General features: G+C 48.6%; 1 protein-coding gene across 1 annotated transcript in view; it reads left to right on the top strand.

Moving 5' to 3' along the window:
* Window positions 1-298: 298 nt before the first annotated feature.
* Window positions 299-15,737, top strand: part of CRB2 (crumbs cell polarity complex component 2) — a 46,996-nt gene continuing 31,557 nt past the window's right edge. Inside the window, exon 1 of the mRNA XM_090021942.1 lies at window positions 299-393. Within this exon, the coding sequence (XP_089878068.1) occupies window positions 312-393 (82 nt within the window). The 5' untranslated portion in view covers window positions 299-311. The remainder of the gene's footprint in view (window positions 394-15,737) is intronic.

The raw sequence follows: 15,737 nt of genomic DNA, 5'->3' as shown, positions 1-15,737 counted from the left end.
CGCCTACCTGAACTCCCCAGTGTTTCCGGCAATGCGGGCTGGCGTGTATGTTCTTGAGCTGGCCTGTCCCGTTCAGTCCGGTCCGTGTGATCCAGGCAAGGTTTTTGCTTCATTCCAGCAGCATGTGTAAAGCGTTTCAAAGTGGACAGCGACTCTGTCCACCCCGTTAGTGCTAGTCCCTAAATCGGCAACGCGTGGAGTGATTGCTTCTATTAGGAAAAACTCTCCAAAGTCCAGGATGTGGGGAGAGCCCACACCTACCAACTCCCAGCTGGTGCTTCTCTCCTGAGGCTTTCAGAACAGGCACTCTCATGCTCGCAATGGAATTAAAGAGAATTATATCCAGGGCATACCATGCTGCTGCCCTGCTCCCGCTCTTTCTCCTGCTTTGGGGTAAGTTTTCTTTTTCTCTGTCTCATGGTTACCCAGCTAATGTGCTCTAACATTGGCTCCACCGTCTGCCTGAGCTAGTGTTTGTGGAAGTGACTGAAATGTTGCTTTTGAAGTAGTACCTGCAAACCTTGGAAACTTATCTGGAAGATATACAGGCATTTTAGACTTCAGCTGTGTCTGGGTGTGGGTGTGTATCTTTATGCACTAGGGAGGTTAGAGAAGTGTTTGTGCAATTAAGTAGTTGGTGATTGCAGTAACTGTTCTCCATAACAAAACCCTATAGTAAAGTCCCCTAGATCTCACAGTTGCATCAATGTAGAACAAACAGGTAAGAGATTTCAGTGCTTTCCAGGGGAGATGAGCTATGTGTGCTGTTGGCTGGTAATCCTACTATAAAATGCGTGGGGGGGGTGCATGGGGGAAGGGCAGGAGGTGAAAGGCACTCATTTTAGAACCCTTAATAGTTTCAGACCATCCAGTCTTTATCTGGAGGGGGCGTTGAGGTGCTTAAAGAGGGCATCATATTGGCGGAGCTTTCTTTTGAATGTTCTTTCAAGCCTGAAACTTTTGTCACTCGGGAGTGTACTTGGCTGTTTTGGGCCTCTGAAGGTATGCAGAAGATTTTTCCTCATGGACTTAGAATTTGCTCCTGGGTCTAATTTCTTGCATTCTCTGGAAAATAGACTTCCCTATGTTCCTGCAGAAATGGGTGTCTGGGGATCTGCTGGGCCTAGACATCTGTTTTTGTCATCTAGGGATTATAAGGTTGTGTCAGGAACAAGCCCAGCTCTGTATGGGAAGGAAGATGGGGACTGAACTGGCATCCTTAGCCCTCTGCAGGGCTGCTGGGCCAGGGCCTGCAGTCCTCCCTAGCAAGGGCAGCAATGGTCTGGCACCAGCATGCAAAAAAGTGAGGGGAAAATGAGGGGAACTAGGAACAGTGAACTACTGAATCCACGAGTGCTTTGCTGCTAGTCCCTACTTTTACTTGCAATAAGATCTCTTCGTGAAAGCTAGGGAGCCCTCAGCTCTTTCTGTGCCCTCATAGTCCTTTCCCTTGCAGCTATCCTGCCTCTGCCTTGCTCTGCTCCTCCCAGACCACGTAAGCATCCGTTGAGCTAAGTTTTGTTTTTTGTGGGAGTTATTCTTTCCCCTGTACCAACTTCTTTGTCTGGTGCATTGGCTCCAAGTGCCTGGAATTCCTTTGGCCACAGGGAAGCAGCAGGGCTGGCTTTTGTGCCTAGTAACCATAGCTACTAGTTTAAAGTGTGAAGCAATTATGGTGGCTTTGTGTTGTGCAGAAGGAAGGCCCATGGCTCACAGTACTGCTCACCCCATGCCTGTGCAGGGCTTGGGATGCTCCTTGGGGAGTTTTGCTTCGCTTTGCCTGGGCAAAGCCTTTTTGTAGATGACACCTTACAGAGGACTTCTCCCTTCCTGCTACAGCTGGAATAGGTGTCCTGTCGATGAAGAATGAGAAAAAATCCTCAGAAGGCATAATTTTCATAGAGACACAACTAGTTCCCCTCTGCAGGGAGAGTTTTGCTACCAGAGTGAGTTGTAGTAAATGTTTTGCCTTCCTTTGCCACCTTGGGATTTCTAAGGACTTTAGGAAAAAAGTCCCTCCTTGACATTATACAGCAGGTAACTATTATCCTTTTTATATGTAGGGGAAACTGAGGCATAGAAGCTGGGTGATTTACTCAGGATAAGTCAAACTGTGCTTGAGAACAGTTCAGATGTCCAGTCCCCAGGTGTGCCCACTGGGCCACACTATGACGTAACCAGGGCCCCGTTTGCTCCCAGCGCTCAGTTGTGAAGTAAACCCTTTGGGGATAAGACCAGGTTCTCTGGATGGACCCAACTCTGCTGCTTCCAGCATAAAGGGCAGAGTAGCGCTTGGCTAACGCGGGTCAAGTTGATTTGGCGTCTCGCTAAGCAGATTCTGGAAGGCAGATGTAAACCCCAGCTTCCCTGCGTTTTCAGTCCCACACAACTCAGCACTTTAGGTCACGTGCTGTTGGTCTGGCAAATGCTTTGGCCACCTCTTGAGGAGGGACACATGCAGACAAGCCTTTCTTCTGGTGCTTTGCTATCTGTCCCAGGGCAGGCTCTTGAGATTAGCTCTGACAAACACACAGCTCAGCTCACAAAGACTGTTCAAAGCCCTGTGACAAAGCGGCGCTCCCTTCTCCACTCTCTGTATTGACTGCCAAAGTCTGTAGATTGGAATTAGAAATTAAAGCTTGGGAGCAAACTTGGCTCCTTGAATACAAAGGAAACCCCAAATTTTAGGGTTTGGTTTGTGGAAGTGGCTGGGAGATCAGAGAACCCTGAAGGTCAGCCCAGAGGTGGGCTCGCTGAGAGGGGATACTGGGGTGCAATGAGGATGAAAAGATCAAAGATTTACTGGGTCAGGGTAATTACAGCAGCCATAAAACACAGAATTACAGCTCTTGTATCCTCTTCCAGGTCTTACTCAGAGCTGGCCTTTTCCTCCTTTGAGGTAGGTAACAATTGTACTTATTTCACAAGGAAAAACTGAGGCACTGTGCATACAACCCTGACTTCCTGATGGGAAGTCCCACTCTTCTCTTCTCACCGCTTTACACATATAAGCTGACATGTTGACTCTGTCTGTGTACATATGTGCTAACATGCAGGCACCTCTGGGGTGGGATTTAACAGCTGTTAAAGTACACAGTGAGCTGAGGCAGGAAAGACCTAGTTTGATCTCCTTTACAGAGGTTGAACTCCAAGGAGTTACCCTGGCCCACTGTAGAGCAAGACTTGTACCCACAGCATTTTGATTTCTGCTGAGTTTAGGATTTGGCTAAGGGGCTAAGACAGCACCCCGGTTCTGCCAAAAAGCTGTGGGATCTTGTAGACAGGCCCTTTGTCGAATGAATTGCCAGCACGGCTTTTGGATTGCCCTGAGTTTTCTTTTGAGGTCCCTTGTCACGTTGTCGTAGTCATCTTAGCAAAGCTTGTCAGATCTGTCAAGATGATCGCCTGCGACAATAGGAATGACACTTAGATTCACCTGACGGATGGCACTTCTGCCCAAGCGTTGCCTCCATTTCGCTGCAGCAGGCCTCTTGCTTCATGTGCTATTTGGACAGCAGTGTAAAAGCTTGAATTGTTGCTATGGAAAACGGGTAGGAGGAATTTTTAATGAATCATCATCATCTCTGCAGATTTTCCTCCAATCTCTTTCCAGAAATCTGGAAGGTTTAGCAAGTGCCCTATAAGCCTCCACCAAGGAGGCTGTCCAGTGGGCGGCGATGCCTTGAAAGCAGAAGAATCCTTCAGCGTCTGGCAGCGATGTGATCTATCAGTAGATCAGCAAGATCAAATAAAGATTTTATTTGTGGGAGGAGACCTAGTTCAACAGAGCCTCTCCTAATCCGTGGAGAACAATGAGGGAACAGGTGCTCAGTCCTTGTACAAAGCAGCGGTGGCAGCCCCTCTGCTGGGTGGTGGTCACTGGAAGGTAAACGTTTCTGGGAAGCCTCCATGCCTGCATCCAGACTATATAAGCTGAGCAGAAAAATCGTCTGTTAAAAGTCCATGGAAAGGGGGCACCTAGAAAGGATGTAGAACTGGGAATTGTTCAGGCCAAAGCAAGATCAGTGGGAATTAGCCAATGCTCTGGAAAGCCCTCAGTGCTTGGAAAGAATCGCATGGCCCTGGTCTTGGTGCTTAAGCGATTAATGTCAGGAGTTCTGCTCGGCTTTTTTAAAATGCCACGGACTTTAGTCTGTGCCAGTGAAAGATGCCAAAGAGCTACTGGGTCACCACCCCTGTGTTGAAAGCCCCAAAGAGCTTCATGGCACCTTGGAAGTTCCTTTAAAAAACCCTTTCTACAAGAGCCCCCCCATGCTTGCTCCCTGTCTCTTGCTGAATGCTTCGAGTCGCCAGGAGCATGGCAAACGTTTCCCCAGAGCGGTCAGTGGGGCGGGGAGAGGCAACCCAACAGCAAGAAAGCCCCTTGCAGGCCTGCCCTGCTTCCCTTCCTGTTGAGTGGACGCTGGGAGTGTGCCCTTCTGCTAATCCCTTACGCTGACCAGGGTAGAGAAAGATCAGCAGAGGTCAGCAGGGATTTACTAATATAAGCACATGCCTTTCTATTGCCATGGAAACATAACTCTTTCCATTTCTTTATTCAAAGTGTCAGCAGAGTTGTCTGTCTTGCTCTAAATGTTCTTTAGATACCTGGGGAGTTTTCCTACTTCACCTTCAGCTTCAACCTGGAAGTATAGCAGGGAAAGTGCTGGGGTGAGAGCAGGGGCACAACAGAACTGCTGGAAACGGCACCAGGTTGGGATTTTGATCCTCCAGGTCTCGGCTGCTTGCAGGCTTCCCAAGCTCACTTGCTGTTGCACCACAGTTGCGAAGCCAGTGGGAGACCTGCTATTTTCAGCGCCTGGTTGCATGGAGACTTTCACTCCAACTGCAGACATGAACAGGACAGATGAAATATAACTGAGAATAAAAAACCTGCCAACCTGTGGCTTCTGTATGCAGGATGGTTGCGAGAAGCAAAACTGAAACTGAAATAATGCAGGCGTTGGGGAAATCCACGGGCCTCCTATGGTGGGCGTTCTGTGCCAAGGTATTTGTCTCAGAGGCATCAAGTTCCTCTCTTACATGGTTTTGGGTACCAGAAAATAGCCATTTTTTAATAATTCAACATACTTTGCCTTAAAAAATAGCAAACTGTGCGGACAGGAGGCTAAATCCTGCTGTGCATTTAGTGTGAGCGTGTTTTGAAACTGGGAGCTCTGGCATATCAGCTCTCCGTTTTCCCCTCCCTTTGCAGTGAAAGGCCCCTGGCTGGGGGGGTGCACATTCCTTTACCTGACTATCTTCAGTCTTGTGTCATGGAGAGACAGTATCAGGCTTGTGTCTGGCCCTGGTTACCAGTTAAAAACATCACAGCCTGGGTGCCTGATACAATGCATCACCGCCTCCTCTGTCAGGCTCTTTTCTGGAGATAGTGGGGAGCTGCAAGAGCTCATGGTGGGGACCATGCTGACCTCCCTGGAGGGAGAAAGCGAACAAGAGCGAGAGAGATCAGACTTATGCTGACTGGCTTCTAAATGTCTCATCCGCTGGTGACTGTTTCCCAAGAGTGAGGTGGCAGACACTTTGGTTTGGGCCAAGGGTAAAAAAAGGTCCCAGTATCTGCTGTCATGGCTGAGGTCCCCACATTTCACCTGGGTACAGTGTCCTGCTTGGCACCTGCGTCCTCTCTTCTCCTGTTTCTTGAGGCACGTCCAGTTTCTACAGACCTGGTGTCGCATGGGACTGCGTGGAACTAGACAAGTTTCTGGAGTCTGCATCTGGGTGACTTGCACTTGGGATTCTGTCCAGAGGCATTTAATTGTGAAGCTTGCAAATGTAAATTGGATACAAGCAGCAAAACCCTGAGTTTCTTTAAATAGTTGTAGCACGAGCATGTGCAAAATGTTCTCTGTTTCTGTTATGCCTTGACTCCAAAGCTCTCCAGAAACTAATTAAATCTCACAGCACTTGGGAAGGTGCGTAGTTTCTCTCTCAAACAGATGGGTAAACTCAAGCACAACATGTGCCAGACTTGCCTAAGCCCCAACAAAGTTATTGTCAGGCTGGGGAATAGCCTGCAGGCATCCTGACTGCTGGCCACCTTCCTTGGATAATAGCTGTGGATGATTGTGTCTGTTTGCTGGAAGAGCAGGAGAGAGCTGTAGGATGAACGTGCTTCCCAGTTGCAGTGCATGTGCCCACGCAGGTGTTCAGATGGATAAATCTCACTCAGAAAGCGCCCCCCCACTACTGCAACTTCTTGCTGTGTGGAGACTGTTTTGCTCCCTTTAAATGTGCTTGCTTTAAACAGCCCATTGCTGCTTTTTATTGTGTGTCAAAGGTGTCCTCCAACACGAAGGAAGCAGGGTGATGTCTTGGGCAGATAAGCCTAATGTCTGCTGTTTCCCTGCTGGAATTTTAAGTGGGGGTTTAAGACCAGGTCGGAGGACCCTTATCCATGGAGCTGCCCGGAGGAGTTTGAAGCTTCAGGTGCCATGCGTGTGGTTAATGTTAGGATGACATTTAAGGAGCCAGTGGGAGCAGCCGTCTCGGCTGCTGAAGTGGAATCTGTCCTGTACGTGCGCCTGGTACTGAGTGCTCCTGTGAGGCCAGCTGCATTCCCAAGCTAACCACGTCCAACGCTTGCCATGGGCGCTTCGCAGGCTCGATCCCTCTTGTTCTCAATCAGTGCAGGCTGTTTGAAGCAGGAAAATGTCAGCATAACATAGAACAAGGCCCAAGCCACCCGTGGCAAGCATGGGTTCAAGACCACATCTTCAGCTGCTGGCCAGAGGCTCTGGACTCTCGCGTGTGCTTTCTGCAGCACCTCTGGAGGAGGCCAGGAGAACGAACCACTTTCCTTTCACATCACCCCCAGCCTGTTCCTGAAGGAGGCAGCTGATGCCCTGGTGCACCCTGGGCTCTGGTGAGAGCCATTGCCTATGGCAAAATTTGCCCCTGGCATGGTAGGTTTTTTTATGTTAAAAACAATCCTGTTTTGCTCCTCCTCACTGTCTGGGGATGATGTTTGCTCATTTATTTGTGGGTTTGTTGGGTGGCACAGATGCAGGCCACAGTGAGCCCAGGATAGTGGTGGTTGCATAGGTCTTTGCATTCTGAGTTGCCAAGATCTCATTGTGTCTTTTGAGCAAGACCCCAAATAAACCTGGGAAAGTCACTCACATCAGCCTCTCTGCCTCAGTTTCCCCGCTCTGTAAAATGGGGAGCATACCCACATCAGAGGGTTACCAGTGGCTGTGTGTGGAGTGCTGGGGTGGAAACAGATCTGTACCATTTACAGAGACCCTAGTCCCATGTGCAGGATCCCAGGGGCTGAAGTCCTGGCTTTGTTTGGCTCCAAGGGGTGTTGGAACAAACCTGTGGAGGCTCCTGCTGTAGCAGAGGCAGTGACAGGCATCTTGCCTGACCCCTGACATGGGACTGGGCCCAGCACCTCTTGTGAGTCACCCCTTTATCACTGTTGTTTATGCAGATGAGCTCAAGTGCTTTGCTTGTCTCTGCCATCACTAAGAGTATAATCCTCTTATTCCATACTGTATCTAAAATAAATCCCCATGTCGTGCTTTGTTCAGTCACTCCAACCCAGGAGAGGAGGTGGGAGATGTCTTCCATACCTCTGCTGGGGTCAGTCTTTGCCATTCATCCGTGTGATGTCTTAGCAACAAATCATCCATGGAAAAAATCAACTCCCCCCTCACTTATCTATTCGTAGTACAGATTTGTTCTTCTGCAGATACTTTTTTAAGAACAGTTCCTCCCCACAAGTGGGCTGGAGTCAGCTGCTTCATGAGTCAACAGTGTTGGGCTTTAAAAATTGTTTCTGGGAAGAAGGTCTTTTCATTCACTTGCTTGAGAATGGTGTATCCAACCCTCCCACTAGCTTCCTGAGCCTGCCCCTGCTCATACCCAAGAGGTGAGCTTCTGCATGCATACTGCTCCGTGTCTGCAAGTTCATATTCCTAGGGAATGGAGCATCCCTTCCATTTGGGTTTGACTAGAAACCCTAATTGTGAAACTAAAAGGACTTTTAGTGGCTAGAACCAGGAGTTGGGCTCTTTGGTTTCTTTTCCTGGCTCTGCCACACATTTGGAAAAGTCACTTAGCCTCTGGGAACCTCTTTCATCTCTAAAATGGGGATAGTGCTTGGCTCACAAGGGGGTAATGACATTGAATGTTTTGAAGGGCACAGTGCAGAAGGTACTAGGGAATCAGTAAGGAAGTGGTATGCTACTAAAGAGGAGGTACACTTCTCTGGCAAACAATTTAGAAATGCTAGATGCTGGTATGGGTCCAGGTCTAAGATGTTTCTAGGATAACCTGGCTAGTGGAGCTAATTTAAATGATGCTTTTGCCTTTTATGGGTTTTGCAGCCTGATTTATGGATCCTGGAGCAAAGTGAGAGGGACACGCGTGGAGGCAGGGTGTGAGGAATGGGGGCCCTTGTTATTGGATGACATTGGGTGAAGAAGGGATTCTTAGGGCTTCAAACTGGCTTCTTTCTTAAATCACTATCCCTTCATGAGTGCAAAAGCACTCTATTGCCAAAGAATGGATGTCTAACATTTGCAGACATTAGGGATCCTGAATGTTTTCATCAGGGTCCTGGTTGTGATTGGAGCTGCTGGAAATGAAACCCAAGTGGGTGATTGACTCTGAATATGCTCAGAGAGATGGAAACTTATTGTAATGGCAAGCAAGGAGCTGAGTGTCCTGCTGAGCTTGTGGAGCTAGCAGGGCTGTTTGGCTTGCAGTTCAGCTGGAAGAAAGAGCAATCTCAAGGCACCCAGTGAAGGCGCTGTGGAGTGACTGATCAGTCCCTTGCCTCCCAGTTGGGTGTGAGTGCCTTCTGGTGAACTGTGATGAGAACAGTAGAAGAGAGAGAGCCCCAGAAGCTGCAATGTTATCCCAACTCTGCTCAGAGTAGGTTGGTTGTTGGGGAAATCGCTGTTCACACATTCAACCTCCTAACAGGGCTTTGCAAACAGTAGGTGGAGGTGGTGGTAGTGGTGGGAGACCCAAGAAGAGATTAAAAAAATTTCTGATTTAGAAAGGAGGAATAGGTGCTGCTGCTTTCCTTACCCATAGCCATTCTCCACTTCCCTTGATACCCATTGCCCTGCATAGTCTATGACAGTTCCCAGGACCCCTTTCTCCTGTCAAGGGTCTTGTCTTCTACTTTATACCAGTTTTAGTAGCAGAGACTTTTCTGGTCAACCTGGGACAAGAAAGGTTAATCAAGGAGCAGGACCTGTGGGGTCATAAAATCTCCCATATCCATTGCTGGTCCACCCCAAATTCCTTTCTCTGTGGGTGGGAAGCTGCAAGATGCTTCACCACTGTGACTCAACCTTTTGCAAGATTATTCAACTGACAGCTTTGGCTCTAGTCTTCTCCGCACAGCAAGTGGGACACAGTTTACCTCTAAAGAGATGCACTTTTCAGCTGAGCATATCTGCAGACAGTCAACAAAAGGACTTGGAGTCTGCTCCTCCTAATGCTGGCACAGGTGTGTGTGGATAGACTGCCATGAGTCTTGGTTCTTTCTCTTTGTTGTTAGATTTTTTTTTATGTTGGAAAATATCAATCTAAAACATCTTTGAGTTTTCCTAACAAGAAATTTAATCCTGTCTAGCAACAGTCTTGGGACTCTTGAACTAGGGAGAATACAAAATCCCAAGAGAACTGAAGCAGACCCCTGAGAAACTGAGAAGGGAAGGGCTTTTTGGTCAAAGTTTAAAACTGTGGGGTTGGGAATTCTTATGGGTTAATAACTACTTAGCTCTAGCAACAAGGTATTTTGTAGGGAAAAAAAGCCTTTGGCAAAGAAAGATCCCCTGTTGTGTCTGTCCAGAGGCGAAAGATCATGACATATTGCTAAAATCCCACAAGGTCTTCCAGTAAACTTAAATCTGAGATCCCTAATGCTTGTGAAGTAAAGTCCAGGCAAAATAATAAAATCACACAATATAGTCTGCTGGGATTCGCTATTCGTCCTGAGAGGGCAGGAAGGGTCACAAAGCCCATCTTAAAAAAAACACTCTTTTGCAAGCTACCATTAAGTGCAAAACCAGACTCAGCGAGGGTTTATATCTGACTCCTATTCCGCATTAGCCTTTGAAGTCCATCCTAATCCACCACTAAATGAGTGGAACGTATTTCTGAAAGGAAACATAGCCCCCTCCAGTTTAATTTCGGGGTAGGCTGGCAGGGCCCCGGCATGTTTTCTACATCAGGTTTTGCCTGCTGAACATGTGTTCCTCTTATGGCACATGTAGGAAAAGGCCAAGTAGCCCTTGTTAATCCAAAAACAGGCTTTTTGTAGAAAACAGTGGTGGTTTTCTGGTTGTGCGGTGGCTTCTGTGATCAGGCCTTCCCGTTCCATGAGTCTGTGCTGCAGCTCGGTTTGGAGTGACAGGCTCCACTACTAGTGTATTGTGCCGCAGTGAAGGGTGTTATTAATTTGCTAATGAATATTGTATACGTATTCAGACCTCATAATGAATAGTTAAGAACAAATATTGTGTGTGTCCCTGGCACTGACCCCCAGGAAGACCACAACTGGAGTTTAAAAGGGGCATGTTCTTCAAGATCACACAGCATGGAGCCCCTGGAGTTTCTCCTTCAGAGGTGACCGTAGCTCATGAAGTCAGGGATGGTTTGATTACACGACACCAGGTTGGTGTATTGAATCCCTGCATATTCTCTGCTTGCTTGCTGGGTGCACGTGGGTTAGTGGAATAGGAGTGTCCATCTGCTGTTCTCCCATGTGGCTAAAATCCACCTCCTAAGACTGGTCTACTAATTCTCCTTTTATAGTGAGGTTTGCATCCAAAAGAATAGCACCGGCTTGAACAGATCTTAACAGAACTCTCCTCTCTGCAGGAGAGGAAATGCTAGAACTACACCTGAGAGTGCTGCACTTCCAAGTGACTTAATCTTCAAGTCAGTGGTGTTAGTGTGCACGTGTGTGCATGAGTGTATGTGTGAAAGAGACTGTTTAAACCTTTGTTATAAAAAGGTAAAAACAGAAGGTAAAAGTGCAGAAGTGCGCGCCCCACAAGCATGAAACACTTGTCAGTAACAAAGCATCTATATCAGAGAGAGTGAGAGAGCTGCTTTGAAGAGGACACATTGGTATGTAAAATTCTACTCCACTCTGGGAGTGAAGTCCCATACTGGACTGAGCTATACTTATGTTGTATCTGCATAAAACTTGGAGAAGGAGAGAAAGACTTGCTTCCCCTTCTTCTTGAGAAAGCTCTCTCCGTTTTCTAAAAGCTTCCCTTCTTGGTCAGCCTCCTTGTGCTAAGGAGAAGAGTTACAGACACAAACACACAGGGTTTGGCTTTGATGTGATAAATTGCTGTTCTGCCCTCCTTGAGTCCATCAGCTCCCTGTCACTCAGGGCAGCAAGCACTTTCATTATTTTTACTTGCTTACTGCTTGTGCTGTGGTAGCATCTGGGGCCCCATTTATTCCAGTGGGAGGCATCATACAGCTGCATAATCACCACCATTGCCTGTCCCAAACAGCTTATGTTCAAAAGAGGGAAAGACTGGATCCACTGAGGTCAGTGGAAACATTCCCACTGACTTTCAGGCAAGATTTCACTCCAAGTTCCTACTCTGTTACACTGGTAAATAATAAAATGGCTGGGTGTTTTGTACCTGTGCAACAGAGTCAAACATGGTTCACAATTGTATCCTTGTAAGGTAAATCTGACTTGAATAATCTGACTGTGTTTTATGTCTCTTGACATATTGTTTAGGCTTGAACTTTGAATTATTTTTCACAGCTGGCTAAAACTCTTCTATATTTATTAATGTAATTATCAGGGCAAATCCTGTGCCCTGGCCATTAGCCTCCTGACTGCAGTTTTCATCCTGTACTTACATAACCCATCATGTGAGTGCAAATAGTGGCTGTTCAGGCAAGAACTGAATTCCACTAGGAACCAAGAGCTGCCTCTTACAGAAGCAGGAAGGTATGAAAGGGCTTTCTGATTCATTTGTAAGTGAAAAAAGCAGGTACTGGTGTTGGACTTGAATCCTCCCCCGTAGAAAAGCTCTGGTAGGGCCCAGACCTGATTGCGCTATCCCAGCACAAACCTTGTACTGCTGCAAAGTGCCCCAGTGGCTGTGAGCTCTGCCAGATGGAGCAAGGCGGCAGCAATGATCATGAGAAGCACATGTATATGAGCTTAATCATTACAATGCCCCTATATACTCCCCATATCTATTGTACCAGGTGTGGCTGTGACTTCCTATATGCTTTTCTCTTGATCAGTCACATTTGGTGCCATGCACCTTTACAGTTTGTTGATTAATGAGCGCATTGAGTGACAGCATTCCTACACACCTGTTGCTTATGCTTTGGTCATCCTGTTCTTTCTACCTGCTTTCCTTATCTATCGCAGCTGTAGGTGCACGCTGATCCTATCCATCCGGGGGTGCCCTGGACCAGATTCCATGTTCTGCTGCATCCTGTCGCTGTCTGTGGAACTTCAGACCTCTAGATTTTGAATTCCTGCTCCTGGTGCCTCGTGGCCTACAGTGGCTACAGACATCCCTAAATCATTATCTGTCTATCAGTAGCTTTCAGACATCCCTAAATCATTATCTGTCTATCAAGTCAAGTCAGTGCCAAGGCCGCTGTGACTGTTGGAGCACCTTGGATGCTGTAACAACCCTCTTCCACTTTGCCCTGTGTTGGCTAGCTTCGTGCACCCTGTCAGCTGAAGCCCCATCTGGTCCTTGATATTGGTTCCCCAACTCTTCTTGGGTCTGCTTCTTTTTCTCTTTCCCTCCACCGTGCCCTGCGTTATGGTGTTGGCAAGGGTGTCCAGCCTTCTTGTGATGTGTCCAAACCATCGCAGCTCCCTTCATCACACAGCCTCCAACCATGGACTGGGTGATGGGTCAACCTGCCTGGCACAGCAACTGGTGATGCCATGACAATAACTACAGTAAACCTGGAAGAAAATGGAGCCCCCTAAAAGGCTCTTTAGCACCTTTCTCTCTTGTGGTGATGGAAGAAGAGGCTTTCCTGGGTCCTTATATTTGTCACGGGAATGGTCTGCAGGTGGGTTCTGTCCTGTGCTCACATGCCTGTGTAGCTGCAGCACCCTGAATTTTGCCATAAAGAAAAGGCACGGACAAGTCTTAATGACCCATGAAAATTCACAGGCAGCATAGTGAGGGAAATCACTGGGCGACAAGTCAGCTGTTGCTCCGTCATGAGGGAAGTTTGGCTGGAGAGGGAGCAGCCTGGGGTGGCCTGTTGCCCCCCTGCCTGGGCTCTGCTGTGGGTAGTGTGGACTCCCTGGTCTTATAGGAACGCAGGGCCGGGCACACGTCCCTTTGAGCAGCTGGGACGCTCCCTGGGGTGACGAGTGTTTGCCAGCTCTGCTGCGGTGCAGTGCAGATGCATCCAAGCAGCCCATTGCTCATGCTGGCCCTTGCGTTGCTTCTGACTCCACTCCAGCAGGTGCATTTTTTTGTATACTTACTCCTGGAAGTAGCTGCCTCGCTCGCAGATGGAGCTCCTTCTTGGGCTGGGAGCAGAGAGGGGCAGTGTGCCATTTGAACACGCAGCGGGTCTAGTCCCTCTCTGCTGGGGCCTGTGCACCGGGCCTTTGGAAGGTGGAGGCTGAAACCAGCACCTCGTTAGGTGCACAAAGGCTCCCGTCCGCCACCCTGCTTCAGACCAACTTTCTGGGCCGCCGCCTCTAATTGCTACAACAGATTCCAGGCAGATTCCGTCATCCCTGTTTTCTGCCTGAGTGGGAATCTGAGAATAAAAGGGCGGATGGCAGAATAATGGGTGCACTGGACAGTGCAGGGCATGGCAGCCCTCCCCAGCATCACATGAGAGGCCCATGGGAGGAGGGAATGCGGAGGATGCTGGAGCGAGGGAGGATTCAGTAAATCCTTGAGCTTCCCCCCACCTCCTCCTCAAAGGAGACCTCACCAAGCTTTGGAGAGGAGGAATTAAGGGAGGTCAGGGCAGGGGCAGGCTTTTGTAAACCAGGGCCTGCTATAAATGGCTTTCACAAACCAGAGGCCTCCACCCCCACATACAAAGGGAGCCAGGCATGGATGGGGGTGAGCTGATAAAAAGCCACCGACACAAATAACTAGTGGGTGGGTATAAAATGTGCCAGAGGAAGACAAACATAACGAAAATGGGTGAGGTGAACAGTGGCCGGAAGGAGAGAATGTGTAAGGTCAGCGGGAAAGGGAGGCCCTGAGCTGGAAATCCCCAGCAAGGGGCACAGCATGCTAAAATGGCTTTCCTGAGGGAGAAGCAGGTACCAGGGTGCTGTGCATGCTGCAGGGGCTGCTGGCCATTTGAGCAACTGTGTCGTCTCAGGCCATGGGGGAGAGCAGGTCTTTTCACTAGCTGGCTCGAGAAAATGCGCAGCAAGGCAGCAGACAACAACAAAATGCGCAGCAAGGACTGAGCCCACGTTGGCTTCTGAAAGCAAGGCTGGCTCCAAGAGCTAATGAGCCGGGACACGCAAGCTTAGTTAGGCAAACTCAGAGCCAGCTCATGAAGAATGAGAATTATTCCTCAGGTGTCCTGTGCAGCTAAATGTCCTCTCCCTCTGCTCCATGGTCAGTCTACGTAGAGAAAGTGTTTCCAGCGCATCTGTCACGTTTGCTGAATAACCTCCTGATTGCAAACACTTTGTGCCATTCTCCTGTGCAAAAGCAGTCTGCAGTGGCTGCCCTCCCCAGCTTCTCAGCAAAAGTTGCACAGTGCCAGCAGTTTGGGACAGTTTTCTGCTATCTCTTGTGATGGATGGGACAGGTCCCCTTGTCCATGCTGTTTTGCTGTCCTGCACTTGTTGTAGGGAGGGATTCAGGCCAAGCCTGGCTTCCCATTAGTGATGACATCTCCTGAGCAGCCTGATCCAGTGTTATTCCCGTTCCCCTTCTTTTCAATCCAATGCCCCTTGCCTTGTGCAGTCTCACCAGTGTCAGTGAGATGTGGTGTTCCAGCCTGTACACCATCCCGTTTCTGGAGGGTGGAATTGTTTAGGGAAGATCCTTCCTCCTAAACCTGAAAGACCTCCATTTGCCGGGTTACGAGATATGAGAGATGGGCATGAACAAAGCCCTTAGATCCAAATGCCCCAACTTTGGGGAAATCTGGATTGGACCTTGGCAGCTGGTGCATCTCAGTGTTAGACCGAGGCGGTGCTTTTGCTCTGGACATGCCCCAGTTCTGGAAGACTCGGTCTGAATGTGAACGTTGCCTTGAACCCCAAATCCCTCCCACCCAATACATCTTCCAGCATTGTCTGCTTCTCCTCACTGCCCTGGCAAAGAATGCCTTATCTGGGCATGAGTTTGTTCCCTTGCCTTGTATGCATAGGGTGCTTATTTAGTGATCAGGGGCTCTGGGTGCTTTAGATGGACAAAGAGGGACAGTGGGTGAAATGGCAGTTCGGCCTTGGTGATGGACACTTATGGCCTGGGGTTCTTGCTGAAAGAAAGCTGCTGCCTGGGAGCATGGTGTGGCTGGAAGTGGGAGGGATGCTACCTCAGTGGCACTGAGCTGGAGTCACTGAAAGCCAAATAGGGTAGCCTGGCCTCTAGTTACAGAACCAGCTTCTGCTGCTTACTGGAGGTTGCAGGTTCCCTTAATGTTCAGCATAATTGAACTAGGTGAAGGGTCGAGAAAATGCCTGTAAAGGCAGTGTGAGCAGAGATCCACAAGGCTAGCTTAGGTGTGCACATCGAATAGTTGAT

The sequence above is a fragment of the Crocodylus siamensis genome, chromosome 11 (genome assembly GCF_052110815.1).
Source record: "Crocodylus siamensis isolate JL-2025a chromosome 11, ASM5211081v1, whole genome shotgun sequence".
In the NCBI taxonomy this organism is placed as follows: domain Eukaryota; kingdom Metazoa; phylum Chordata; order Crocodylia; family Crocodylidae; genus Crocodylus; species Crocodylus siamensis.
This window is presented reverse-complemented; position numbering and strand designations above follow the sequence as displayed.